The 26,984-nt window shown below is 40.5% G+C and overlaps 2 protein-coding genes across 2 annotated transcripts; one reads left to right on the top strand and one right to left on the bottom strand.

Moving 5' to 3' along the window:
- Nucleotides 1-1,651: 1,651 nt before the first annotated feature.
- On the top strand, nt 1,652-3,700 carry LOC146988930 (transcription factor JunD-like). The gene has a single exon (XM_085774735.1). It carries the CDS (start codon nt 1,844-1,846, stop codon nt 2,663-2,665), a length of 822 nt encoding a protein of 273 aa, XP_085630861.1. The 5' UTR covers nt 1,652-1,843; the 3' UTR covers nt 2,666-3,700.
- A 5,229-nt stretch (nt 3,701-8,929) lies between these two features.
- rab3ab (RAB3A, member RAS oncogene family, b) lies at nt 8,930-26,472 on the bottom strand. The gene is made up of 5 exons (XM_085774733.1): nt 26,377-26,472; nt 15,578-15,802; nt 10,933-11,051; nt 10,188-10,312; nt 8,930-9,375 (listed from the first exon to the last, which is right to left on the bottom strand). Exons 2-5 carry the CDS (start codon nt 15,800-15,802, stop codon nt 9,185-9,187), a joined length of 660 nt encoding a protein of 219 aa, XP_085630859.1. The 5' UTR covers nt 26,377-26,472; the 3' UTR covers nt 8,930-9,184.
- Nucleotides 26,473-26,984: the final 512 nt, after the last annotated feature.

Genomic DNA, 26,984 nt, shown 5'->3' with positions numbered 1-26,984 from the left:
ACACATAATTAGTCTATTGCACATGGCAGGAGGACTAGTCTGGAAAATCCTGACAAAATGTACCAACCGTAGACAAACAGAGCTTCCATTATGTGAAGTGCTCACCAAACTTAGACTGAAGATTTCCACCTCATTAATCCCCCAGAGACACAGAGAGCAAATGTACTGAATGAAAGTCACTTAAAAGAGATGACAACATATACGTATTTATGTGTATATTTTTTAAAACTGTTGATCAACCTGTTAAATGTTAAAAAGGAAAATTTAAATACTGATATTAGAAATTATCTTTTAATTTAAAAAATGTATACCAAAATAGGAAAATATGTAAAAGAAAATGGAAACTCCTAAATTGGAAATTCGCAAATTACAATTATGCGTTTCATTACATGGGTGTGTTGGGTGTAAGACCAGATCTGACTGGAAAAACAACCCAAAACTGTTAACTGACCAAAGGAAGTGTTGAAATCACATCAGTTTCAGATTCAACTTCTTCAAATTTGGGTGTGCAGGGCATAGTGCAGGGTACCGTGTCTTGGCTGAAGACATAAAACAGAAGTGGGTACAACTTTTTTCTGAAAAGCACATTTTATAGCACACAATTATCTGTCTTACATAATGACAAACTGGTGAAAAATGTGGCTCCCACTGTTCCTGGTTTCATTTTATTAGTTTGAAAATGAAAACAAGACTTGTACTAGTCAATACTTCCTTTCACAGCAAACATAAATGTTCAACCTCTCTGTTTGTAGTTTAATCCTCATCTCCATGGTAATAGAACTGGTACCAAAGATCATCTATGAAGGAAATGAATTACTCCATACAAAGAAAAGTTCATCTTTGTCCTTGAAAAATCTTAGGTTCAAATACATTTACCTCCCAGAGCTTTCAACCTTGTTTTTTCATGGCAAGGTTAGTTACAGATATTTATAACAAGCCTATAATCTGGATTGAGCATGATTGAAGTTCATATCTTTTGTGTTCATCGTAGTTGTTTTTCAAGGCAGTTATGTTTTCTGGGCAGAGGGGATAGATATTTCTCTAAGGAAAATATGGCTGCTGTGTTTTCAGAAAATCTACAAAAGTCAGCCCCGAGTTTGGAAAGTTGTGGCTTCGTCATTCGTGGTCTGCCTGAAAAAAGCACCATGGACTTCCTTACACAACTCACATTATAGACTGACTGATATCTTTCACTCCCATGACCTTAAGCTTCACCTAAAGGGCTCTTGAAGTTCGGTGACCACAGGCAGTTATAGCTTCACCTCACTTCAATAAAGGTCTAGTCAGGTCTAGTCCCTGAAATAAGTGAATATTCAATTTAGAGTAGGAATTCAAACTTCTTTTCTTTTTGCCTTTTTAATGTTTCCTGTTAATCCAAATGTTTGTTTCCTCTAGCCTACACAGTGCTCATTGCAATACAAGCGATAGAAAACACACTAACAGCCTGCTTCCATGGCCACTAGTTTCAGGACTGTAGTAGTCAGACACCAGAAGAGGCTCGGAGTGAGACCTCTCATCTGTCTCCCCTCTCTCTGGGTGGTTCGTCCCTTATTCAAATAAAAATCTGCAAAACGTAATTTCTGCCCAATGCGCGCGCCCTGATGTGACGTAATGGCACGTGCGAGCATAGAAAAGCTGGAGGCGGTGCGCGCGGGCGTACAGTACGCTCAGATTCCGCTCGAGAGCAGAGGACAGGCACCGGTTTCAATATTAAAAGTATAAAAAATATTGTTTTAATAGAAGATATTCAACGCTGCTGAGTATTCCTGTTAGGTTATGGACAAGACGCCGCTCTGAGGGAGCGCCGAGCAGCACCACTCTGTCATTTTTACCCACGGAAATTATGATGAAGAAGGATATTAACTTGAGCCTGGCGGAGGACGCAGACCTTAAACCGCATCTCCGCGACGCTGAGAGCATCCTCAGCTCCCCGGACCTGGGGCTGCTCAAACTGGCCTCTCCGGAGCTGGAGAGGCTCATCATCCAGTCCAACGGCATGGTCACCACGACACCGACCAGCTCCCAGTTCCTCTACCCGAAGACGGTGACGGATGAGCAGGAGTTCGCCGAGGGCTTCGTGAAGGCGCTGGAGGACCTGCACAAGCAGAACCAGCTGAGCGGAGACGTGCAGGCGAACAGCGCGCTGGACCTGGGCGCCAACATCGCTCCGGTCACCGTGCAGCCGGATCTACCGGTATACACGAACCTTAACAGCTACGGCACCGGGCCACTGGGAACCACTGTCAACTACTCCACAGACACGGTCCCTTTCCCGCCTCCTCCGTCACACCATCTGGGGGCAGCCCCGCCGCAGTCGGAGCTCTCTCGGGTCCAGCCGCTGAAGGAGGAGCCTCAGACGGTCCCCGACGTGCAGAGCTTCGGCGAGAGCCCGCCGCTGTCCCCCATCGACATGGACTCACAGGATCGCATCAAAGCCGAGAGGAAGAGGCTCAGGAACAGGATCGCAGCCACCAAGTGTCGGAGGCGCAAACTGGAGCGCATCTCCAGGTTGGAGGACAAGGTCAAAACGCTGAAAAATCAAAACACCGACCTGGCCTCGACGGCCAGCGTGCTGAGAGAGCAAGTGGCCCAGCTGAAACAGAAAGTCCTCACCCATGTTAATAGCGGCTGTCAGCTACTGCCACACGAAGTTCAAGTGCACTAGTAGCCAGAGCCTGAGGGACAGACTTGCAGTTGGGCTACTGACCAGCATATAAGCTTCATGGACTTTGTTAATGGTGTTTTTGTTTTTCTGTATGTAGCGTTGCCCAGATGTGTGCTGTTCTTGGTGGAACCAGTGCCAGGCCACTTAGGCCAAATTGTACAAGACTGTTTTAAAAATGCTTTGACCATTGGCAAAATGTAAACACAGGCTACGTGGTAGAACAAGATGTATTGATCTATTTGGACAAATTTTATTCCTTAAGCAGTTTTTTCAATACCCATTACTCTACTGTGACTAAAATAGCCTACAGTATTATTTCTTAAATTAACAGTCGCCTATTGGTTTATTTGGATTTATGCAGAAATAAAGAGCATTTTCCTTTGATATGTTCAATCCTGTTCTACCTTGTATTTGTGTTTACTGATGAACAAGGCAGCTTTAAAATGCTATATCTTTTCAATGGAGTTTGGCCATAGGCTTCACTGATGGGGGGAAAAAAGAGAAAATAGGCTATGCTCAGCTTCAACCAGGCCAGATGGCACATGTCGATAAATTTTTCTTGTAAAAATGTTTACAGACTGGCTGTGTCTTACAGTCTCATACCTGGACCAAGCAGATTAAAAATATTTATATATGCATATTTGTGACATACATCCTTAATATATGAGGAGTTGGCTGTAAGAAAAATGTATACACCCATATTTGATAAGTAAGAGATATACATGTAATCTGTTTACCACATATTTCTGTAGGGAACAATTTGCATGTTGTTGACAAACTCGAATGTTGCCCACAGCTGGGTGTCACAGGGCGCAATTAGTCAGTGTTTATTATCTTTAACCTTTACAGACACTTGTAATTATATATTTTTTACTCTGCTGTGTCTTATTTCCGTGTGTCCTCATTTTAAATGTGAAAAGTCGTAACCTTTTTGTTGCACTGACTGTTGCTGTCACCTCTAGCCTACAGTTATTTGGCCTCACGCCGATGTGTTCTGAATTAAATGCTGCTCGGCAATAAACACTGTTTCCTCTATTTTGGTGAATCTCTTGTATTTACATTCATATAGATGAAGTCAGAGTGTGCAGCTGTGAACCAGATGTTGCAGCTTGCAGGTGCATCCAGGCCTTCAGGTGCTGCTCCATAGAAAATAGCCCCCGTGGGTTATTTTCTATGGTGTCTTAGGAATAACACATTCATAGAGACAGTAAAAACACATTGCAGGTTATTCCTTTGTCCTCTGATGAATAAAATCAGTGTTGTATAATAACTGGATTTTGACTGCATGGTTTCTGCTCTGAGCGTCATAGCATCACCATGGTGTCTATCTCCATCTGCTGGTTAATTGCAAAATTGCAACAAAAATACATCTTGCACCACTGGTTTTAAGGCCATTGTAGAGGCAGTTATGCAATTTTTGATGTAAACTGTAGACGTGTAGTTGTCCCTAAGGATCACTGAAAAGTCTCCAGGTTGTCTTGTTTTAAAAGGAAGAATAGATTGATTTCACTTGTTGTCAGCATGTTGTTAAAGGGAATAATATGGCTGATATGTACTGGTCTAGTTTATTCCTCAACTTACAGAATTAAATCTGACATAAAAGTATGGCCTATATCCAGGGCATCTTAACATCTTTTAAGATCAGGGTTTGATAAAGTACTGTTGATCAGCCTCCATTGTTGCCCAGCTGGTATGAGCAGGAGGCTTTTTAGATTGGAGGAAGCAATCACAAGTGTTTTCTTTTTATTAGCCAGTTGCTTATGCAATTTGATTTCCTTATTATCCCTAAACAAACAGGTATGGTTCCACCGTGCCTTCAAGAGTATTTATTAGATTTTATTTATTCATCCAAATATGGATTAATCGTCTGGTAAACTCTGAATGACCCAAGATATAAGGAACAGGGTGTCGTTCACAGACAAGAGCTGTGAAATATTTATACCAATTTCTGTTTTATGTTCCCCACCATTCCCCCTTGTGAGACTGCAGAGTCCACAAGCACTAACAGAGATATTGCTTTGGGCCTGTTGACCTCTGAGCAACAACTTAAGATGGCAGAGAGATAAATACAGTAGTTCATGCCGCAGGTAACATGCCTTTAGTCCCTGAGGCAGTAACAAACAGTAACATAAGTAATACTAGAATTCATATTCAATCATATATGATGTGATGACTATTTGTTGGGCAAGATCATAAGTGACCTGGTTGGTTATAGTTATAGTTACTGTCGTCAGTTATATTCCCAATAAGCAGCAAGTATGAAGAAAAAGTATTTATATCTGTTTGTACATGTTTGAACGCATGCTCCTATGTACTTTGTTGGATGCAATCAGTGGCTGCAAATCTGAAACCCCCCAAAAAACAAGACCAAGATTTGACATTTCATGTTACCACCACCTGGATAGAAACAAAAACTTCACTCACACCTCACTTTTAATAGAGGAAGTAAAAGTGACTGGGGAGAGCAAGATTTGCAAGTCTCTCACCTATTTGAAACCGTAGTACATTTTATTGCAAGTAGGCTACACATCCTTCATGTATTTAAAGAGAGTGGTCTGACTTGGCTTTCCTTTAATTTTCTAGATGCTCTGCCAGTGATAAAGGAAACATCTTGACGCGGTGGCATCAGAACATTTCCCACCAAACTGAGAATTTTATGGCAAAACACACATGACTGAGCTGTAATAGCCACAAAATGTGAAAATCTCAACTTTGTCTTTAAAAATAAGATAACACATTCCTTTGCACCCTGCCACTTCATGGTGTAACTCCACATTAGACTTGCAGATAACTCTTTCCCTCTCACTCCCAAAGGTACAAAGTCTTCAAAACAAGAGTCATCTGATTGTTAGCAACTTTTTTTTTTATTGTTTTACCACAAAGTACAGATAAAAACATCCACAGCATATTCTCTCACCTTAATGGCCCAAACTGAGGAGGATTTGAAGAGGCAGTGATACGAGACCAAATAAAGTTACATGTTTCTGCGTGCTAGTAGAAGATCTAAAGTCGGCAACCTCTACCAAGCTTGATGGCATTTCTTTTTGTGTAGATACTGTAGTGTGTATTGCTTTGTAACTGAGTGACACATTCATTCACAAGCAGGCCTTAGAAATGAATGCAGAATACAGTACAACATGGCTCTTTTAGGGTTTTCAGGTTTTTACTGTCTTTTTTTTTCACTCTTTTTTTTTCTCTTTTGTTGTTGTTGCAAGCCTGAGTCGATACAACACAATCCACACATATGACTCAAAGGTACAATATTTACAGATCTGGTTTATATAGAGAGGAAGACATATTAGAAAGGAGAACAGTTTAAAAGTTTGGATTTTACCAGGAAACAGTCACAACCAGTAAAATATATGCAGGATCAAAATCGTCTCCCGGGTTTGTTGTGATAATTCTTAACCAAGACTTCACTTCCTTTCTGATATAACAGCATCATTACTGTGCCTGGGGCCTCCTTTTTTTCAAACTTTAATCACCAATGGCTGATCTGTGAGTCCAGGTTTACTGTATGCTACAGTGGACGCAGTGGTTTTTCTCAATATTAACAATTATGATTCAGATTATCTTTACGTCATCAAGTAATTATGATTTTGACAACCACAGTAATTTTTTATAATGCTTTGCCCTCTCAATTCATAGGTGATGTCCCTCTTGTCCATGTCTTATCAGGAATAACAGCATTTCAGACTTTAAGATTGCACTTCACACTGGCAAGACTTAAATAACAATGACAGGTAATGATTTTCTTTAATGGCCAGGGTCCCTCTCAGTCCACATTAACATCCAACATCACTTGTTTTATTACAAATTTAAACTTTTAAAACTGGTCGCACTGCTCATTCTGGTATACTACAGCAATAAACCGGGAGCTTTGGATCTTTGGTGAAGTGAAATTAAAGAATACCTGGCAATCCAGTTTTAACTGTGGAAACTGTATTAAAACAAGTGTACAAATGCTTGTATGACCATTTCTGAGGGAAGGGGGCGTGGTGTATTGTCAAGACGAGGAATTGCTATGCTTACTCAAAAACAGCTCTTCAACAAAATTGTGTTCTGATGACACAGTAAACCTCCTAAATATTACTATTTGATTTGATTCAAAAGAAGAGTCGAGCTTAACAGCTGCTTCATCTGCAATCAATCCACCTGCAGCTGTTTGATGCCTCTTTGATTTAAAAGAGTGGTGTCTGTAGTTTTTCACCTGAAGACTAAGCGTCAGAGATAACATTACACACAAACAGACAAATAAACCTAAGTCCACACATCTGTAATACTGATACTGAAGACATCTTACTATGATCATTGTTGTTTAATAAGCAGAGAAGCATTACGATAGTGTGTAGTTTGACACATTTGTCTCTCAGTATCTCAAAAAAAAAAAAAATTCAAGATAACACGATACGTGAGCTGCAAACATACAGTAACACAGGCCTGGATCCTTTCAAACTAGATTTAAGATCTAAAAAGATGAAAAACAGACGATATCTTGCCTGGCTGTTGTTTGGATTGAGACAGATACTATATGCAGTGCATGCTACATATGATTGTTTTCCTGTCTTGCATTATCTTTGCTCTCTGGGTCTTCAAGTCTCAAATATAACTTGTACAATGACTGCAGCTGAGCGATTATGGCCTTCGTTCGTTTAGAAAGAAACTGCCATTGTTGTGGTAGTTTCAGTGATGTTGAAACCAGGCCTGCACATCATAGTGGCTTCATATTTGCGCCGTATAAAAGCAACAAATTTAGCTCTGGCCCAGTTGTTGATCTTTATCACATGCTAATTTATTCTCTCTTGATGTTTCCTTTCACTCCCTGGGGTCATCATCTTTATCATATAAAGACAAAATACCATTAAAAAAAATCATTGAACATATCATTGTTTGCATCCTCCAAACCCATTTCAACATGTTTTAGAAAACATTAAAATGTGTCAATGATAATTGTCTTTCTGATAAAGTTGAGGGGGGCTGCATGATTTTCTCTGCCAGACATAAAATACTGTTCAATCAATATATAGCTAAACTGAATGGTGGGTCACGGGATGCTTTTCATATGTCCTTAGATTTTAATATTGTCCATAAGTGATAGCAAGAACAATAGTAGCTTGAGGCTGTTAGGACTGAAGACATCGGAATTTCAATTTGCCACCATAATTACAATCTTTCTGCTAAACCGAAATTACACAGCACAAAGTTTCTCCAGCCTGCTCCCTCCACTGATAACAAAGCTCTGCTTAGATGTGACACATGAGCAGCAGCAATGCTGGAAATCACATTGAGTAGATTTGGAGGATGATTAACATGTTGCAAAATTTCTGACTTGTACTTCATGCTCGAGGTGCCATTGCACTGCGTTTTTTTCTTAACAAGAAGTTTGAATTTCCAAACCAACAGGGAAATGACGCGATTCACGGAGGAGGCAAACAACTCCACACACCTTTCAAACAAACCCTACAGCATAAACCTTTTTTTTATATATTTGATACTATCCTCATAGAAGTTCATACTTTTTAAAATTCATTTCCAGAAATGCATACCTGTAGATATTATATATATTGCACAACATTTATATGTACATTTGAAATAAATATAATTAAATAAAATGTGTCTCTTCATTATTGTTTTTTACTATTTTTTTTTAACCTAGATATACCTTGTTCATATTTTCCCCCACCCAGTGTTTCATGTATGAAAAGAATAAATGGGGCACCAGAATATAAAAAAAGTCTGCTGAAGAAATGTAAAAAATAAAATAAAATAAAAAAAAAGGCCAAATGAAAAGGCTAAGATGAATAATGAACAACAAAACTCTAATACCTGCAGCATCCATGTTTAGATAGCAGGTGAGATGACACAGAACAGATCCATGTATGCTTGATTCTGCATCTGTATCCAGAATCACATAAGAAACTAACACATGAGTGTGGAGCAGCTTTCAGCTGAATCTTTCCTCCCCCTGACAGGTAACTCCACTGTGACCTCCTCGGTCACCAAATCCAAGGCTGACATCTTTTCAAAACATTTGACTGACATGAAACAAAGTACTGTAAACATCGGAAGGATTTAAATGGCACTCTGAGGACGGACGCCGTCAAATCCTTCTTGTAAAACCACACTGAGGAACAGGGAGACAACAGAAAATGGATTGAGAAAAGAACACGGGTTACAAAGAGTCTGAAACACTTTAGTTTAACTGAACTCGCTTTGGCATCAGACCAACACCCGCACTGATCCAAAAAACAAAAAAACAACACATTTTAGCTCCGGTATGCGGAGGAACAAGAAACAAACACACCTCAAGTTCCGGTCCACTATAATCACAAAGTATTTCAGACACTTTTCAACCGTGTTCTTGAGCCCATCTGTCAATCATCTTTCCCAAGTTGCACAAAGAAGCAGGAGAGTAAGTGAAAAGGATGATAGAGTATGGAACGGAGGCCCTGGGGTCCAGCTGAAGGAGAAGGAGGAAGAGGAAGAGGGAGAAGAAGGGTTTCGGGGGAGTAGTCAGCTTTAACATGCACAGTCCTGGTGAGGTGGAGCAGGCTGCTCTGTCAGCTGGGGCCCCTGTTTGGCTCCTGTGACGGCAGGATCTCCAGCATCCAGGCTCTCGGACATCTTTTCACAGATGATGTCAACCAGACGCTCAAAGGTCTGCTTCACATTGATGTTGTCCTTGGCGCTGGCCTCAAAGAACTCAAAACCTGGAGGGGACGTAGCGTATGAAAGACGGTCAGAGAGGTTTAATGAGGACACGGTCCCCTTTGGAGCTGCGTAGTGCAGTGGTGGATACAGTATGTGGCACAGAGTAAATCAAGTGATATACAAACGTTTATCATGGTAGTAGCATGTCTATAGTGATTTCTGCTGGCCTGTCAGCCCACACTGAAATATCTATATAGATACATTTCTGGTTCCTAAAAGGGCTGGTCTTTATGACTTTGATTATCCTCAATCAGTTCATCGAGCAACACTAATGGGACACAATGTCCACCTGTCCACTGCGTCGCTTAGTCAACCATACCCCTTTTTAACTACTATACTCATCTGTGCAAGCCAAGTAGGAGAAAGACATCTACTTTTAACAAGCTTTTTTTTCTTCTTTTTGTATCTGGTTTCACTTGTTAACCAACTGTTTTATATAGTAAACATGATAAATATAACTTGATGATTGGCGATGAGTGTGAATGTTCCTCAGTCAAAATTGAAGGATATATTATACGGCATAAAACCTACACAGTATATTAAAAAGTTACAGCAGGCAAATAGCTTAGCTTAGCATAAAGACTGGAAATAGTTGAAAACACTTAGCCTGGCTCTGTCACAAGGTTAGAAAATCCTCTAACCAGCATCTAAAGGCTAGAATAAAATCATCATCACAACCATTACTGTATAGCATGACCATGTAACTTCTTGTTGCAAACTCAGGTCACTGTACATAACTGTGACTTGTAGATATGAAGTGCTGGTACAGTGTTTGTATAGCGTAGAGAGTGTGTGTACACCATGAACTCACCAAGGTGTTCAGACAGCTGCCGGCCTCTGTCTCCACCCACCACACGCTCGTCCTCCATATCGCACTTGTTTCCTACCAGCAGCACCTGGGCGTTGTCCCATGAGTACGTCTTAATCTGGGTCGACCTGGGGACCGACACACTCAGCTGTCAGAGAGGAAACTCAAAAGCTGTGATCACACACTGCTGCTGAAACTGTCCGGAAGTCTGAATTTCTTTTTCTCAAAAACTCAAGTTCTTTTTTGTTTACCAAGAAAATGTTTTTTTCTTCATCTCATTTCGAGTCACTTGGTTTAACAAAACTTTAACATTGATTACAAACAAGCTCAACGCTGGTTTAAAGCTGTGTCTGGACGGATTAAAAAGGTAAATTAAAACTTTGACAGTGACATAAATTACACTAAAACAAAGAAATAAGATTATGATGATTATTTCCCAGGATTTTGATATTAAATGTTACACTGCACAGAAAACAGAAGGTGAGGAGTAACCTAAAGTCCTGCTAGGACACAAAAAACAGTAGATCCCTGCATGCAGCCCTCCTGCAGACACACAGGACATGGATGCAGTGGACCATTAAAACAATACAGAGTGAAAGATGAACCTGTTCATCAATCCACAGTTATCTCTACATCTATTTCCACACTGGTGCTGGTTAATCTAGATACCACGCAAAGCCCCCTCTCACAGGACAATGCTCTATGGTGTTGTTTGTCATGTGACAACACCCCTTAGCCAGTCACGTACCAGTCCTGGACGGCGTTGAAGGACTCCTCATTGGTGATGTCATACATAAGGATGAAGCCCATGGCACCTCGGTAGTAAGCTGTGGTGATGGTGCGGTAACGCTCCTGACCCGCCGTGTCCTGGAAAAGATGGAGGCAATATTTTTATGCAACAGTAATATCATTACAGCTTTTTCTCTGAATCAAAATGTCAGTTTTTGCTTCTAAATTCAAAGACACACCATCAAAAGGACAATTTAGGAGAAAAAAAACACAAATATCATTATTATTCCACAATTTTATACTACTTAAAAAGGCACATAAATATTATAATATTGCTGTGTCGTGCACTAATTACAAGCAGGTCCAGATATCTGATCAGAGTTCAAATTCTCTAATTAGCATTTGTGGTTTATAATACATAATCAAAGTACTGTCTAGAAAAAGTTAAGTTGAAAACAGCTCGTGTGTGTGTTCTTGTTTTAGTGTAATTGGTAAGTTTATCTATGCTAGGGAAAAACTACAGCCCACACACAGCAAAGCTGCTGAGTGTGCTGACCGCTGCAGAGTAGAAAGAAATACAAACTTTTGCTTTGCGCTTACAGTTTTGATGCATCAGCAAATGTATTAAAGACAGTATTCTAAAATCTAACTAAATAAATTGACTAAGTTTTCCATCCTGTGAGTCTGCAATGCACCTTCTTTCTGAAAAGGTTTCAGTTAATTATACCAGCCACTTTGGCAGATAGCGCTCCATTGATTTCTTGTTTTCAGTTAATGAATTTGGCTTGTAAAATGATAAAAGACTATCTGCAGGGTGCAGAAGCCAAATCCAGACCCATCTGAATTATTTTTTTGTATCCTCTTATTTCAAAGTTACAGCACAGTTTCCTCTTTAATCCTCAGAGTCCTCTACACAAAACGTCTATCATGGATTTAGATGTTCAAACCTGCCAATATCCCAGAGGACTCCTGCCATGATTTCAGAAAACCACAGCCAAAAGATGAACTAGCCTACCCTAACCCCCCCACACACACACACACACACACTGAGGATCAGGCATTACATTCATCATGTCAGACTGCCCACATGTTCCATTAAAGCCAGTGTATTAAAGGGCCTCTGGTGGTTTTAAAATCTGCCAGTAGGTGACACTTCATCAGCTCCTCCTCTTGTCTTTGTTTCCGCTGTGAGCTTTGCCAAGAAAGTGTCTCTCCCTCCCTCGCTCTCTCCTTGGCCACAGACTCTGGTGAGGTTGAATTTCAGTGCTAAGCCATGATGAATGCTCAGGGAATTAAAGCTCAGTGCTTTCTGATACCCAACACCCTGTGTCGCTCTCTGAGCCGAGCAGCTTCTGGTTGAACAGCATCACTCTGCGATCAGCAGACCGAAAGACAGAGACTGACATCTACTGCACAGCCACTTAAAATGACCAGGAAATGTGAAGCTTATACTGTATATAGGCTACATAGATGTGTAAATATGACAGATATATAGTGCAAATATAGTAAATATGAGGCTGTAGCTGCATAGCTTAGTATAGCATTCATAGGTTTGGACTAAGAAGTTAAATAAAGTCAGGTAAAACTATTTAATTGGTGAACATTAGAGGTGTTGATAGTGGATCTAATTACATTTAAATAAAGCCAGGCTATCTGTTTCTATTGTATAAGTGTATCTTTTAAACCATTCTTTACCTCATATGAAGAAAAACATATTTCTTATCAAACAATGTGTATAGGTTGCTTGAGTATTATAATTATATACATTATATATTGTCATAAGCAGTGACATCAATCAAAAATACACAAAATTATACAGATGGCAATAGCAAGGCACAACTGTATAGGTGCTTCAGCTGTATGTTGACAGGCCTGTGCTGTAAACACACTCCCTAGCTTTTCTTGGACTAATCAATGTATCTATTCACTCAATCACACATGATCGGTCTCAGGTCACAAGAATATTGTATGACGTGTATTTTTAGCATGCCGCAGCCCTGACCTTTACTTTCCTCATTATGCTCTGTAACTGCAGTTTGCACTCAGCATAATGTGCTGCAGGTCGCTCACGATGAGAGAGCATCATCTCCATACCTGAAAGTGCCGGTGTAGGTAGCACCGAGTGGCGTTTCATAATGAACACGGTGCCGCAGCCTACTCATCTTTGTGCTCACTGTGAACTCTGATGGTTACATAACATATGAGACTAAATTATTGATCTATCAATAAAAAAAGACCCACAAATGACCCTATTTAGAGAGTGCAAGTGTACATCTTACGGTGTGATGACTTTTGAGCCCACGACTCAAACCATTTGTATTTTACTCTTCTGGAGTCAGCTGAAATGTAGAGATATGGGGGATGGGAATTTCATATGTATGTGTGTGTGTGTGTGTATTTGTATGGAAGTGTGTGGTGTACTTGTGTGTGTGAGTGTGCGTAGGGAGGGGAGGGGGATATCTACTCAGGGAGATGTGTAGTAATGGGGGAGGGGAGAGCAGCACCCAGCCATTCGCCTCTCATGTTCTGATTGGCCAATGATGTCTTCCTCACTAGAGGCAAGACCTGGCAAAGGCTGACAACAGAGGCACACACACACACACACACACACACACACATACAGAGTCTCTGCTCGCCATCACAGCTCGGTCTGCTGTCGAACACGGAGTTAAGGTGGAAATTATGTGACGAGCTATTTCTCTATACCATGAACCTGAAACACCAGGCTCCTGCTGCTGAGCTCACCTCGGGGGGTCTGTTCTCTCAGCCGGCTTGTCTTCACTCTATGATTGTGTTTACCGTTGAGCCCCCCAGGAGACAACACACGTCTGATGTAACAAAAGCATCAGAATAAACACCATCCTGTTTGCTCCTCAGGGCGCGTCGTCGTAACTGTGACTCTGTGTTGGGCTTATGTCATGACTTGACTCTTTCTACTCTGTTCTACTCATCCAGGGGGTCAGCTGGACTAAACACCCTTTGCAGAGCAGCAAATGACTTATCTTACTATATTTTATGAAATGTTATTTGCTGTTTAATGGCAAGTCACTCAAATTCATGACCCATATTCTTAAAGCTACAATTCAAGTTTTATTTTACAGACTCAAGCACTTCAGAAATATCTTTTTGTCAGTGATGTTGAGCAAACATCCTGCTTCAGATGTAGAGCTAGAGGTGTGTGCTAAAAACAAACCACACCAAACAAAAGCATGAACGCAACACTTGTTTTGAACCTCATCTTTTTTTAAATATAGGATCCAAGATGTTTCTGCTCACATAGAGAGGCGATTCTTGTTAGAATTTGTTTCCAAATGTGTTTAAATCTGTGTTGGTGAGCAATTTCTCCTTTTCCAAGATCTTCCCTCCACCCAACGTCACGTGTGTGGCGTATCCAAGGCTGATCACATAGCATGATGATCATGCTACATGTGTGTTTTGGGCTGGTCACAATCGAAGGCCAGTCCAAAATGTGGTAGTTTTTATCACATAAAACAATTCCACAGATGTTACACGTTTTTGGGGTAGTGTGTAGAGATCCACTGAACAAACAGATGTTGGCCATGACTCCACAGCATCAACAACCCGATCAACACAAGTCTGTGACATGACACAGTTCATTGCCTAATACATACCTTGTTTCCAAATAAAACTTAATGGTAGTGGTATTTTATTTTTGATGAGCCCAAGGCACACCTGTGTGACAATAATGCTGTGTAATCAGCATTGATAGGCCACACCTGACTGAGAGGTGGAAGGATGATGCTGGCAAAGGAGAAGTGCTCACTGACAAGGATTTTAACACATTTGTGAAGGACATTTTAGGAGAAAGGAATGTTTTGTGTGCTTAGAAACATCTTGGATGTTGTGATCATTTCAGACTTTTGGTGAGGTACTTTGGACAATGTACCCTGCCCATGTGCAATAGTGTGCAGCTCTGTCTGGAAAGGTGGGGTGAAGAGCCAATTTGGTAACCCCTGTCTCTAATTAGAACTTATATAACAGAACTGCACTTATGCAAATATTTTTTCTTTTTATCTCACAAATACACAGAGGAAAGAAAAGACAAATGCACTTGGACTGTCGGACTGAGCCAAAGGTCATGTATTAAAATGCAGCGAGCCACATGGGACACTGTGAACCTGCTGCAGGTGATGGTGTGATGTGGGAAACAGAACAACATTTTTCTCAATGAGCTTGCACACCACAGTGAAGAAAACCAATGGGGCAAGTAGTCTCTAGTCGTTTCCACCTTCACACCCTGTTCTCATTAGCTCCTATGAGCAAGGCAATGAATTACACTCTCTTCTCGAAGAATATGCAATAAATGAAAGATGGTTCCAGGAACAATAAAAAAAACTAAACAACTCAAATAAGGCAAAATGAATTTTGCCATCTTTGTGATATTTAACTAATTTAATTGATGTGTCTCACAGCAATATTGTATTGATTCCTGTTCAAATAAAATGGTTAAGTCCATTTGCAGATTTTCCTCCCATGTGATAAGATATTTTCATTAATTCTAATCGACTCAGGTAATATCATTCACTTACATACTCATCCAACTGGAGCTGCAGCAGCACATTCACAAGTACTTCTAGATTTAAATGATAGATTTTAGTTTCAATTACTCTTGTCCATAAACTCTGAATATCCGGAAGTCTTACCCAGATCTGTAATTTGATCCTCTTGTCATTCCTGTAGATGGTCTTCACCTTGAAGTCGATGCCCACCGTGCTGACGAAGGCCGGGGTGAAGGAATCGTCGGCGTAGCGGAACAAGAAGGAGGTTTTTCCCACACTGCTGTTTCCAATGATGAGGATCTTGAACATGTAATCAAAGTTCTGGTCCGAGGACTCCTTCTGCCCGTAGGTTGCTGTTGCCGAGGCCATCTATGGACAGAGAGGAAGGTAAAATATATATAAAAGTTTAATCAATGAACTTCCTTATCGTACAAAAACACATGGTAGTAAACCAAATCTTCGGTCTTCTCCATGGGCTGTAAAGAGATTGGAGAGGACTTCTGCCAATTCAACTTGCGGATATGATATGGACTGAACTGTCTAAATCTCTTGGTGATGGTGCATGGATCCAGAACCTGGGGTGCTGACTTGCAGAATTTAATCCTGAGGGAACGCAATGGGACATGGGAAGTGAAGCGATGTTACCGAAAACTGGCAAACAAAAGTAGCTGAGTAGTACACTTCATGGCATAGTCAGATTTATTGTCCAGCTTGTTTAATTATTTAAATGTAATGTTTCCTCATTGTGTTAATAGAAAATATGATTTGGCTGCAATTACTTTTTCCACAAAACATATTTGCTGTTGCAAATTAGTTTTATTTAAACATATTTTCTAGGACAGAATGCAGGGGTTTCCTGGTTGTTAACACAGGCAGCCAACCCTGGCTGAATTAATGGAGACATTTTTATAAAATAAACCCAAGAAACCAATGGAAAAAAAAACAAACAACAGAGGCATGGTTTCAAGCAGAGAAGGTCATCTATTTAATGAGTATTTAGACAAAAGATGAGATTCTGTCAGCATCTGTCAGGCTAAGTATTACAAATGGTACTGATTAACTAGTCAGGCTTAAACATTGGGCATTTGCTTCAAGGTAATTAATCAAAGCAGCATTTTGCCAAGTCAGGGGAAAAACAGGAAGCCCATCTGAGTTTTCTCCATTTGGTGAAATGTCGGAGGCAAATGGCTCAATCAGTCAAAATCAGCGGAGGATGTGTGGGGAATAATTTATTGTGCTTGCAGAGTGGTGCACCAAGATGAAGTTAGTTTGGAGTTTGATATTCACCAGCTGGATGTCATTTAAAGTCAGTATATCATCAGCTAAGGTCTTATGTTGGGGTTTGTTTGTTTTTATCCCAAAACATTATTTCAGATGTTCTTTTGTCATTTGGGTGATTAACAAAAGTAACTATTCCCTGCTGTTCAGTGGCAGAGCAGTCAGTCAAGACCAGAGACAGATGCCAGAGACACAGGTGGATGCTGGTACCTGTGTGAACAACTTGTTCTGGAAAAGGTCTGGCAAATGTTGTCGATGGCACGAGTCTCATACTTACAGCTAAAGTTACAGTCCGGGGGAGATGTAGCCTGACATCTAAACCAACCCTGACACTGCTAACAAGTAAGTACAGAATATGACTGTGGTAACTTTAGCTGTGGTGTGGGAACCTACACACTCACAGAACAAACTGTGGCAGGTGGGAGGTTAGCTATGACTGTTGCAGACGTTCTTACAACTGATACTGAAGATTTTTAGAGGATTAGGCCTACAGCATGTTTCCTCTTAGACACACTCAAAGACAACTTCTGTCATTAAAAGGACTTTCTATACGTTTTTCGCTGCTGCCGAATGTTGTGTCTTGTTGGAGTTAGTGCTGGCGCCTGGTTGGTTAGGGCAGGGAGTCGCTATCAGCATGCTAACTTGAGCAGAAGAAATGTGTGCAGAAAAGAGTTTATATTCCAGTTTGGATGGAGATAGCTCTTGGTCAATAAACAATTATAGTTATCACCACCCTCATGAAGGCAATTTAGCTTAAAACATTTGAGATTGAGGAAATGAGGCGGGGTGTAGCCTATTGGAGACAACTTAACTTAAATGGATTTCAACATTTCTGTCCTCATCATCATCTCGCAGTGAGACTGTCGATCGTCTGGATCGTTTCCCCTTAAGACCGACTGACATTTGCTAGGAAACAGCCACAATAGCTTTCACTGAGCTACAAGACTTTAAGGATACATACAAGACCTAAAATGATTTAGAAAAGCTTGCTGCACAATGACTTGAGCCCACAGGACGTTGAGTCCCTGCACCCTGCTCTATATTTAGACCATTATCTCGACTCAGCTGCAGTGGAACACTAGAACTCTCAGGGAATAAAGCACAAACAAAACAAGCGCACCCTCCTCACAGCTCTGGCTGGATCAGTTTACATGAAGAAACAGAGAGAAGCTTGCTAAATAATGAAGAAGCACCGACCCCTCCTCAACACACTGGTGATTTGTTATGCAATTGACTTATAAAGCTGCCAGTAAACCTGCTTTGGGCCAGTGGGGTTCAGACAGGAAACTGAAGAGAAGGAGAATAATAGAAGCAGGAATTATCGAGATAATGGTTTTTGATAATTCCTGGTGTCCTATATGTAAATGGGATTTTCTTTTCGTGTTTCTAATTTTAGAACATCAGAATATGCTGCAGCAGCATGGTTGTCGATCTCTATTCAGTTGACGATAACTTCAGCTCTGCCTGTGACGTCAATAACTCCTCACAAATCTGCAGCCTGAAGCTCCTGTGGGTGCTTCAATAGACTGCACCACATACAGCAAATGTTTTATATCATTGAATTGTTCACTTCCAAAATTAAATAAAATGGGAGACCCTTACCTGAAAACATATATATCATAGGCATAAAATTAAATTAAGAATACAACATTTGCTTTTTCAACTATTTTCCCTTCAAATTGGAAGTTGCCAGAAATGCTTGTGCTTGACTGTGATCTTCACATTTCAAAAGCACAAAACACATTGATAAAACAAACCATTATCCAGCAACTTTCTACCAGAGGGTTTTATTCTGAAATGACTTTGCTTAACCCCCTGCAATCCAAATGTGCTTGACATAAGTGTAACTTAACATAATATACTGTTATGTCAAAAAGTATTAGAGTGACGGTGACATGCCTTCTACTGTTTTGGCTCTTCGCACCATATTAGGCCTGAAATGAAATCTCTTTCATGGTGTTCACAGCAACAGGACCTGTAGCCTTGTTGTGCACAGCCCCAGACCAATTTTACAAAACATAAAGAAAAGGCAATCAAATAGTTTCTACAACAAGTATTATTAGTTTTATGAAAACACTTATACAAGCAGTAAGTGTTGCTGGCTGGAGAACAGGGCATTAACAGAGAAGATACTGCCAAGCCAATTTACAGCAAATGATTAGAAAATAGTTAATCTATAAATATTTACATCTGTTTATTTTTATGTTAATTTGTCCAATTTTCATTATCTCTAAAGATGAGAGGATGAGCCAACAGATGTAAACAAACTCAAATTAGAACAGGGTATTTTTATCACTTTGTCTGTTGAAGTCTGCTAAGCACTGTTGGCGTCCAAAAGCGTTTTCACTCTAGATGATTGCAAACGCTAGTTTCAGTGCTCTAACAAGAGACCTGCAGTGTGACTCACTGAGGGCGAGAGCGTATTCCAAACCAACTTCAGGGAGAGCGAGTGCAAACACAGAGGTTGAAAGAGATGCATATTATGTTGACAGCCAACGTTACAAACTGTATCCAGTGAACCAACAGTAATCAAACAGCGAGTTTAACAGTGTAAAAGCAAACACAAGGTCGTCCTAAAGCACAGGAGGAGATAACTGCCGTCTCACTGACCCAACTGTTAGATTAGGACGACACACGAAAATGCAGTTTAGTTTAATTTAAGGGTTCTTCGCACTGTTTATGTTTCATTTTATATGTTTCAGTCGTCTGAACATTCAACAGTCTGAAAGCAAGGAAAATGAGAACAAATATTTCAGTGCACCACATTAGAAGTGGGCTATTTCAAGATAAACAACTGGTAGCTCTAATTCTTCAGGCGCCACTGAGCCACGGCAGAAGAAAGCAGTTATAGAAATATTGCTTTTGGTTTAGTTTCCTATATAAATTTCAGGAACATTTCAGTCTCATGTTTTGATTTGCCTCTATTCTTAATCAATCTTTTACGTCACATGCTTCATAGAAATTGGCTAAATTTAACCACACGAAGACTAAATCTAAAAATGTAACAAAGTCTGTTTCTCTGGCTCTGACAAAAGCACAGCTGCTGAAGGTGAGATGACATTTGATCACAGCCGGGGTTCGGTGTTCGATTTCCTCTCTGGGCGGCCTTATTAAAACTTGCACTACCGCTGCACCAAAGTGTCCACTCAGCTCAGCAGCTATTTCAGCCCATCGATGAGTTCCTTCGAGCTGAGTCAGCTGTGTTACAGCAATGGCACATCACGCAATAAGACCGAGTTTTAAACTTGGAAACAAACATTCAAGCCAAGGACTCAAAACTTTTTTGATTATCTTTGCTTCTACGCTGTGTCGCACTATTTATTGCAAGCTCACAACTGAATGTATATCAAAAACTCCACTTGTGTACCCAAGCACTTTCTTCATTTACCTCCTCAATAATATAACCTGCATCATTGTGAGTGCTTTGGCTTGACCTTCCCCTGAACCTCTTTTTAAATGTTTTCCTAAAAACTTGGACATCTTAAACTTATATTTATTGAGCTTGTTCTGAACCAACTAGCTGAAACTGAAAAGTAAATATGGGACAGTTATTAATAGCAGTGATTAGGGGAGGTTAAAAATTAGCAGCCACTGCTGGAAGTCTGGGTCTTGTCAAACACCACCAAGGCCTTTTGTTGGTGTTCAGAAGAGGCTGTTCACTCTCTGCTGTGTGTGATGGTGCGGTGAGATTACTGCAGCCTTTCCTCTGCGTCTCAGAGATTAGCTACAGAGAAGAGAGTTGGCTTAACCTTCACTAAACACTAATTTGATACACAAGCTTACAGACTGAGGCCTCTGTGCTTAATCTCAAAGCAATTAACAAATTCTCATTATGCAAATGTCTACCAGGCTGCAGGACACTGCTGCTGCTTTCATTTGGCCTCGAATCGATGCTTCAACTGTCTTTGAACAAAGCTACAATCAGGTGTGCCAATACCTAGTCTGTCTAATTTAAAGCAGTGGTGCTGTATTCATATTGACACTTTTGTCAAAAGCATCTTAGATTTTTACACCGAAGCGCCTCAAATTGATCACTGACAAAAATAAGAGACTACATTAAAGGTGTACAGAAAAGAAAAATGAATTTGATTCCACTATGGGTCATAAAATGAGTGTAATAACTCATCTATCAGACGATGTAGCCCAAACTTTGTGCAAAATTCTATTTTTGAGTAAATCCGGGATGAAAGTGGGGTAGTTTTTTTTCACATTGGATAATGCAGGCTCATGAATTATGCGTCACGTTGCTCACGATTCATCAGCCATTGCTATTGGATCCGTCATCCGTCAATCAAACGTCTGAGACACACACACACACACACCGAGCTTGGTCTCGCCCCAAACATTGAATATCCCGCCCACTCGATATTAAGGACCAATCAAATTCGTTTTCCTTACTCGGGTAAACTCGTGCGGCAACTTGTGGAAACTCGTAGAAGGAAGCACGACAAACAGGACAAACGGCCATTTCTGAACACCTTTAAAGACTTGATCTCTCACATAGACCAGTCACCTGCCTTATATTGTGTTGGACCCCCATTTGCTGCCAAATACACAACTAACTGCGATGCGCTGTGTATTCTGACACCTTTCTATCAGATTCAGCATGAACTTCTTCAGCAATTTGAGCAACAGTAGCTCGACTGCTGGATCGGACCACACTGGCCAGCTTTCGCTCCCAATGTGTATCAATGAGCCTTGGTTGCACCTGACCCTGTCGCTGGTTCCCCACTGTTGCTTCCTTGGACCACTTAGATACTGACTACTGCAGACCGGGAACACCCCACAAAAGCTGCAGTTTTTGAGATGCTCTGACCCAGTCGACTGGCCATCACAATTTGGCCGTAGTCCAATTGCTCAAATCCTGACGCTTGCCCATTTTTCCTCCTTCTAACAGATCAACTTTAAGGACAAAATGTCCACTTGCTTCTTAATATCCCACCCACTAACAGGTGCCATGCTGAAGTGTTATGCAGTGTTGTTCACTTCACCTGTTAGTGGTGCCTGGTCGGCGTATAGCTACTAATAACTTAGTTTCTTTATATTATTTCTAATTCATGTGCAGACTGGCCATACTTCCCCACCGAGATGAATAAAATGTCATCATAGTTTCACATGGTTTGACAATCACAGTTGAGACAGTGAGACGAGACTGAATCTTAGGAGGGACAAAAAACTGCGAAATAGCCATTGACGTCATCTGTGGAACATAACACAGCTCCTCCATCATGGAGGGAGGGAGGGTAGATGGAGAGATGGATACTTGGATTGATAATAATGTTGGCAAATGGACTCATATGTCTACATCTGTTGCCCGGGTTGCTGCTGTTAGTTTAGTTTCACATGGGATTTGCTGCCTTAGTTGTCCCAACACAGTTTTTTTATGCTTCTGAGATGCGATCGAGCCAGTTCTGGTGGTGAGACTTCTATAGAAGATGAGCAAAAACGCATTGCATATGACGATTAAAAAGCCCTTAAATTATGACAACGCTGTGTTAGTGAACCACGGGACTTTTCCTAAAACTACTCTTTATCACCAACATGCAATTTAACGTCCATCCGTCTCCATGAGGGCTCTTGAGTGTTATCTGCTTTACTCAAGAGCACACAGATCTTAGTCCTCTCTTCAGTTCTCTGCCTGGATTTTCAAGCCACCCTCTATAACCAGAGGGAATATATATATTTTTTATCCTTATTTAATTTAATTTAATCATGACTAAGAGTTGAGAGTTTCAGTCCCGGACAGTGACATCATCAAGCTCTCCCCTAAACCTGTCACCTAAAGAAGATTGACGGCCTACTGGAGCTGGATTGATCCAGAGCTAAGTGGTGCTGTGGCCGGCCAGTCGGGCCCATTTAATCAGTATTGGCCAGCTTCCTGCAGACTCACAGCTTATCCCCAGCTGATTCCAGATCACCCAAACACCTTCCTGCTTAAAGATAGTTACAGACCTGCTGAGATAGCGTCTTCAGCACCACCTGACAACACTGTGGTGACATAAACAGTCATAGAGGAAAAAGCACATCTGAGCTTAACTTGGCGGGATCATCTAATCGATGTAAAATGAAATCTAAAAACACAATCCATTTCATGTGCCAAAAGATCAATAGCGAGGAAATCAGAAACCATTCATGAGATCTATTTATGTGATACATTAAAAAGCACTCAAACGTTAATTCATGGTACTTTTCACCAAACATACTCAAACAACTGGCAGTATATGAGCACTTGGAGGTATTACATCAATAGATTTGTAACAATCAAGTGAGCAGGTGGCTGTCATAACGTTGAAGGGCGACAGTTTAGATAATTTAGGTAATTTTTCAGGCGAGATTGACAAACATGTGACTCTACCAGCCTGTATGCAGCATTTCCCAGTTTTCCATGATAATTCACTGAATATCTTGTTCTAGGCAGCTGGTCGAACAAACTGTGAGCTCTGGGAAATATTTTGTATATTATCTGTGGATAAATTAATGATCAAAATAATTGTTATTTGCAGCCCCGGATCAAAACAATTGGTTGCTTTTTCTACTAATTGTTTTTTAATCACAGTTACACAGACATTTATTTTGAAAGGGCAGCATTAATGCTTCCTAATCAAGGGGTCAATCACTCTCAAACTGTTAATGAGAGTTGCTGCTTCACAAATTAAAGATCAATCAGAACGATGTACAATGTGAATAAGGTTTGACACGTATTTACAACAGTAAGCAAATGCATCTCGTTGCCTCCTCTATTAGAACAAATAGGTACAAGTGCTGCATTTAACAGCAACATTGAGCTACTTGTACCTAATTGGACAGTTTCCATTTTATGCGGATATCATATGTGAGGATAATGAAGTACAACTCGTTCCATCCTCAATCCTTTGGGTAATTTCAAAGCTGCCACAAAACTCTTAACAGTCAAATCTATTTAGTTTAGGGGACTTAGTTGTTTAGAAGTGAATTCAGCAGCAGCCATTTGACCTCTGACCCCTCTCACAAACCACTGGCATCTTTTCTTACTGCCTACTAGTGCTGTTCTCTTTCTTTGCTAAATAAATGTTCAGTATTTAATGGTTTTTGATGCCAATGTGTTAAAAAATCTTAAGGATTACAAACTAAAAGTGAACCACTTCACCGCAGCCTGTTGAAATTAATAAACAAAAATCTTTCAAAAATAAATCTAATCTCCCGTCAAGGTTTCACAGTCGATTATCACCTGACGTATCATTTATCACTAACGAGCCTTTGCTGTGAAACAATAAGTCACAATGGTCTCAGAGAAGAGAAGATGTCTCCTCACCAACACAGCAGTGGTGCTGCGCAGCTGCTGTCCTGCTCCCAGGTTGCCTGAGACGGCATTTTTTCCCCCTGTTTCCACCAATCACGTGCCTCCTTTTCTAGGAAGCGTGGGGATGCAGATGAGGATGGGAAGCTAAAAATAGCATCACTTCATTTTTTTTTTTTTCTTTCACAGCAAACAGAAAGAGGAGCGAGGAGCAGGCAGGATGAGGGAGAGATGGTTTTGGGCGCTAGAGTCTGCAGGTGAATCCAGGACGTGGGTCTGTTTGTGAGCCGGTTTATTATTACTTCACAAATATAGGCTTCACATACGTCCTACTGCATGTGTCTCTTGTTTTAATTTTCAAAAACACATTGATCAAAATGTGTTTCTTTCAAATGGTCACGTAATATTTGGTTATGGTAATATATTAGATCATATTAGACCAGTTCTAATCATTTATAGTTTTTGCCCAAAAGCTGCCGATATCCAATATTTTGTGTTTATATTGCAGTGTTTTAATCTCTCTCTTTCTACAACCTACAGGAATTCAAGAATTGTTTCCATTTCAGGGGTGTTTTGGTTTTCTTATGAATATGTAAAATGCTTCTCAAGCAGCTTTAGACAATTCACTGAAAATGATTCTTTCAATAGCAGCAGCTCCATTAGACATGCAGACATGACGAGTAAATAAATACTTTACAGGGTTTCACTGGTCAGACAAGAATCTCTCAGACTCTGAAGTTCAACATCTAAAACACAATACAAGATATCGACCCATCGCACCGGCCTGACACTGGTTGGTACTTGAGCAGTGTTCGTCACAGGCAGTGTGGATGTCGCCCCTCTGTTTTCCCATGAGAAACAGCAGATGCGTCACTCTCGCCTTCAGGTCTGACTGCCAGTAACTTTACCGTCAGCAGAGGAAGTGCAGATGCGGCTCGTAGACTGTGAGCTCATAATCACTCTGATAGTTTGGCATCGTTGTGTACTCGTTTGTGTCTCTTTGTGCTCCCTTTGAGTCTCTTTGTATTTGCTTTGTTTTTGCCTATACGGTTGACTGTGACTTTTATTTGCATCTGTTTGTGATCGTTGTGTGTTCTTTTAGTCTCTTCGCAGTCACTTTGTGTCTCGCTGTGGGTGTTTTCAGCTCTTTGACTCACAAATCATGAATATCTCCAGTCACTTCATACTGAGGTTTAGGCCCCTGATCCTTTGGGCCCCTGGGCCAGTGCCAGATAGGTCTGTTCAGTAATCCATTTATGTTTGCAGTATCCAACATCTTTTAACTTTACAGACAAACAGACCAGTGAGGCTTGAATCATTTCATTATAATTTTTCAACAGTGTAGCTTTGAAAACAGTTGGGGGTGGCGATTTAAAGCCAACAGATGCCCCCTCCCCCAGACACACAGGACACAGACACTTTCATCTATCACCTCAACTGCACACCAATTTCAAAATCTGCAAATCCTGAACAAAACATTTATTTGCCAGTATTCATCCATGTACAGCCCATACTCAATATAGGGGCATTAGAAAAATGTCTATTTTCAAAGTTATATAGGCTACTATAAAACAATATATTGTGAATTTTTGAGAGCTCCTAAAATATACAGTCAATTTCTCAGTTTTCTTTTGCTGTGTCGTTTTTTTTCTGTTTATTGCGAGCACACACCTTCAAGCCCATTCATATGAAAGTACTGACACATATCGTTGAAGGCTACCAAGGAGCACAGCGGTCTTACATGTAAATATGGCTCAACACAATGTGTTAGATCTCAGTTATATTCCTATGATCATCCTCACTCGGACTAATGGTGAATTCAGCTGTGACCTTAGGTTATAGCACGATAGGCCCGGTGCTCTTTTCATCTCATCTACCCTACTAAATACTACTACTAAATGACTGGTAATTGGACACATGCATGTCAAAAATGACATTTGATTACGCTCCTACAGTTTTGCATGGATATCGGTGTTTGGATTTTATATATTTATTTGTGCCTAGCCCATATTCTTTTATAGGCTACCCCCCGTTTTTCATTATTCAGACCATCGGCCGGTGTGAAACGCCTTTTCCTGCAGGACAGGCCTCAAGTCAAACCAGAGATGCACTAAACGAGCATCAGCCTACACATCCATCCACACACATATCACCAAATAATATTTACTTCATACATCCGAGACGATATAATGGGTTTTCACACCGAAAACAGCTGTTCTACAGCGAGCATCTATACGCTATTGGTTCTTTAATCTGAAATCCTTCTCTTGATATTTCAGTAGGCTATACGCAGACACAAACGATGAATACAAGATGTACATGTTTAAACATTATAACTGTGATTTTTTTCCATGTCTATGCGATAAATAGATAAAGAGAGAAATCCCACCTTTATAGATTTATATCCAGCTGCTATCCACCGCGTCCAGCACCCGCAGAAACACCACCACAGTCAAGTGAGAAAGCTCGCGCAACACTACATCCGGATACCAGTTTCAAAATAAAAGCCTGTAAAGGAGCGCAAATAAGGCGCCAGTTAGAATTTTTCTGATTTCCTGTCACTCTTCTGAAGCAATGCGTATTGATATCCTTGTTTTACTGTTTGCTTCCTGCGTTGTCTTTTTTTTTTTGCAAACTAGACTACATAAGTGTCAGAACCAAAAATCCAATAAAACTCAAAATTTAAATTCAAATTCAAAATGGAAAATGATGCCTGATGATAGTGATCTAACAACGAGCATAGGCCTATCATTAGCCCATATATAGTAGGCCACAGACTACTGGTTTCCATGTCTTTTTACCTTGCCACTCAGTCCTTTTTTGTCCATGCAAAAAAAAGAGCCCCATCAATTTAGCAAATATACAGTGACAGTAATGGATAGGCTAATATAAAATAATAATAAGCAGCAGTAGGCCTACCTCCGTCCAATGCATTTGTGGTTGGATCGGATATGCTCATATAGTGGCTAGCCTTGAGGTGCTAAGTGCTTGATGAGA

The sequence above is a fragment of the Trachurus japonicus genome, chromosome 4 (assembly GCF_045865225.1).
Source record: "Trachurus japonicus isolate A0001 chromosome 4, Traja_1.0".
Lineage (NCBI taxonomy): Eukaryota > Metazoa > Chordata > Actinopteri > Carangiformes > Carangidae > Trachurus > Trachurus japonicus.
This window is presented reverse-complemented; position numbering and strand designations above follow the sequence as displayed.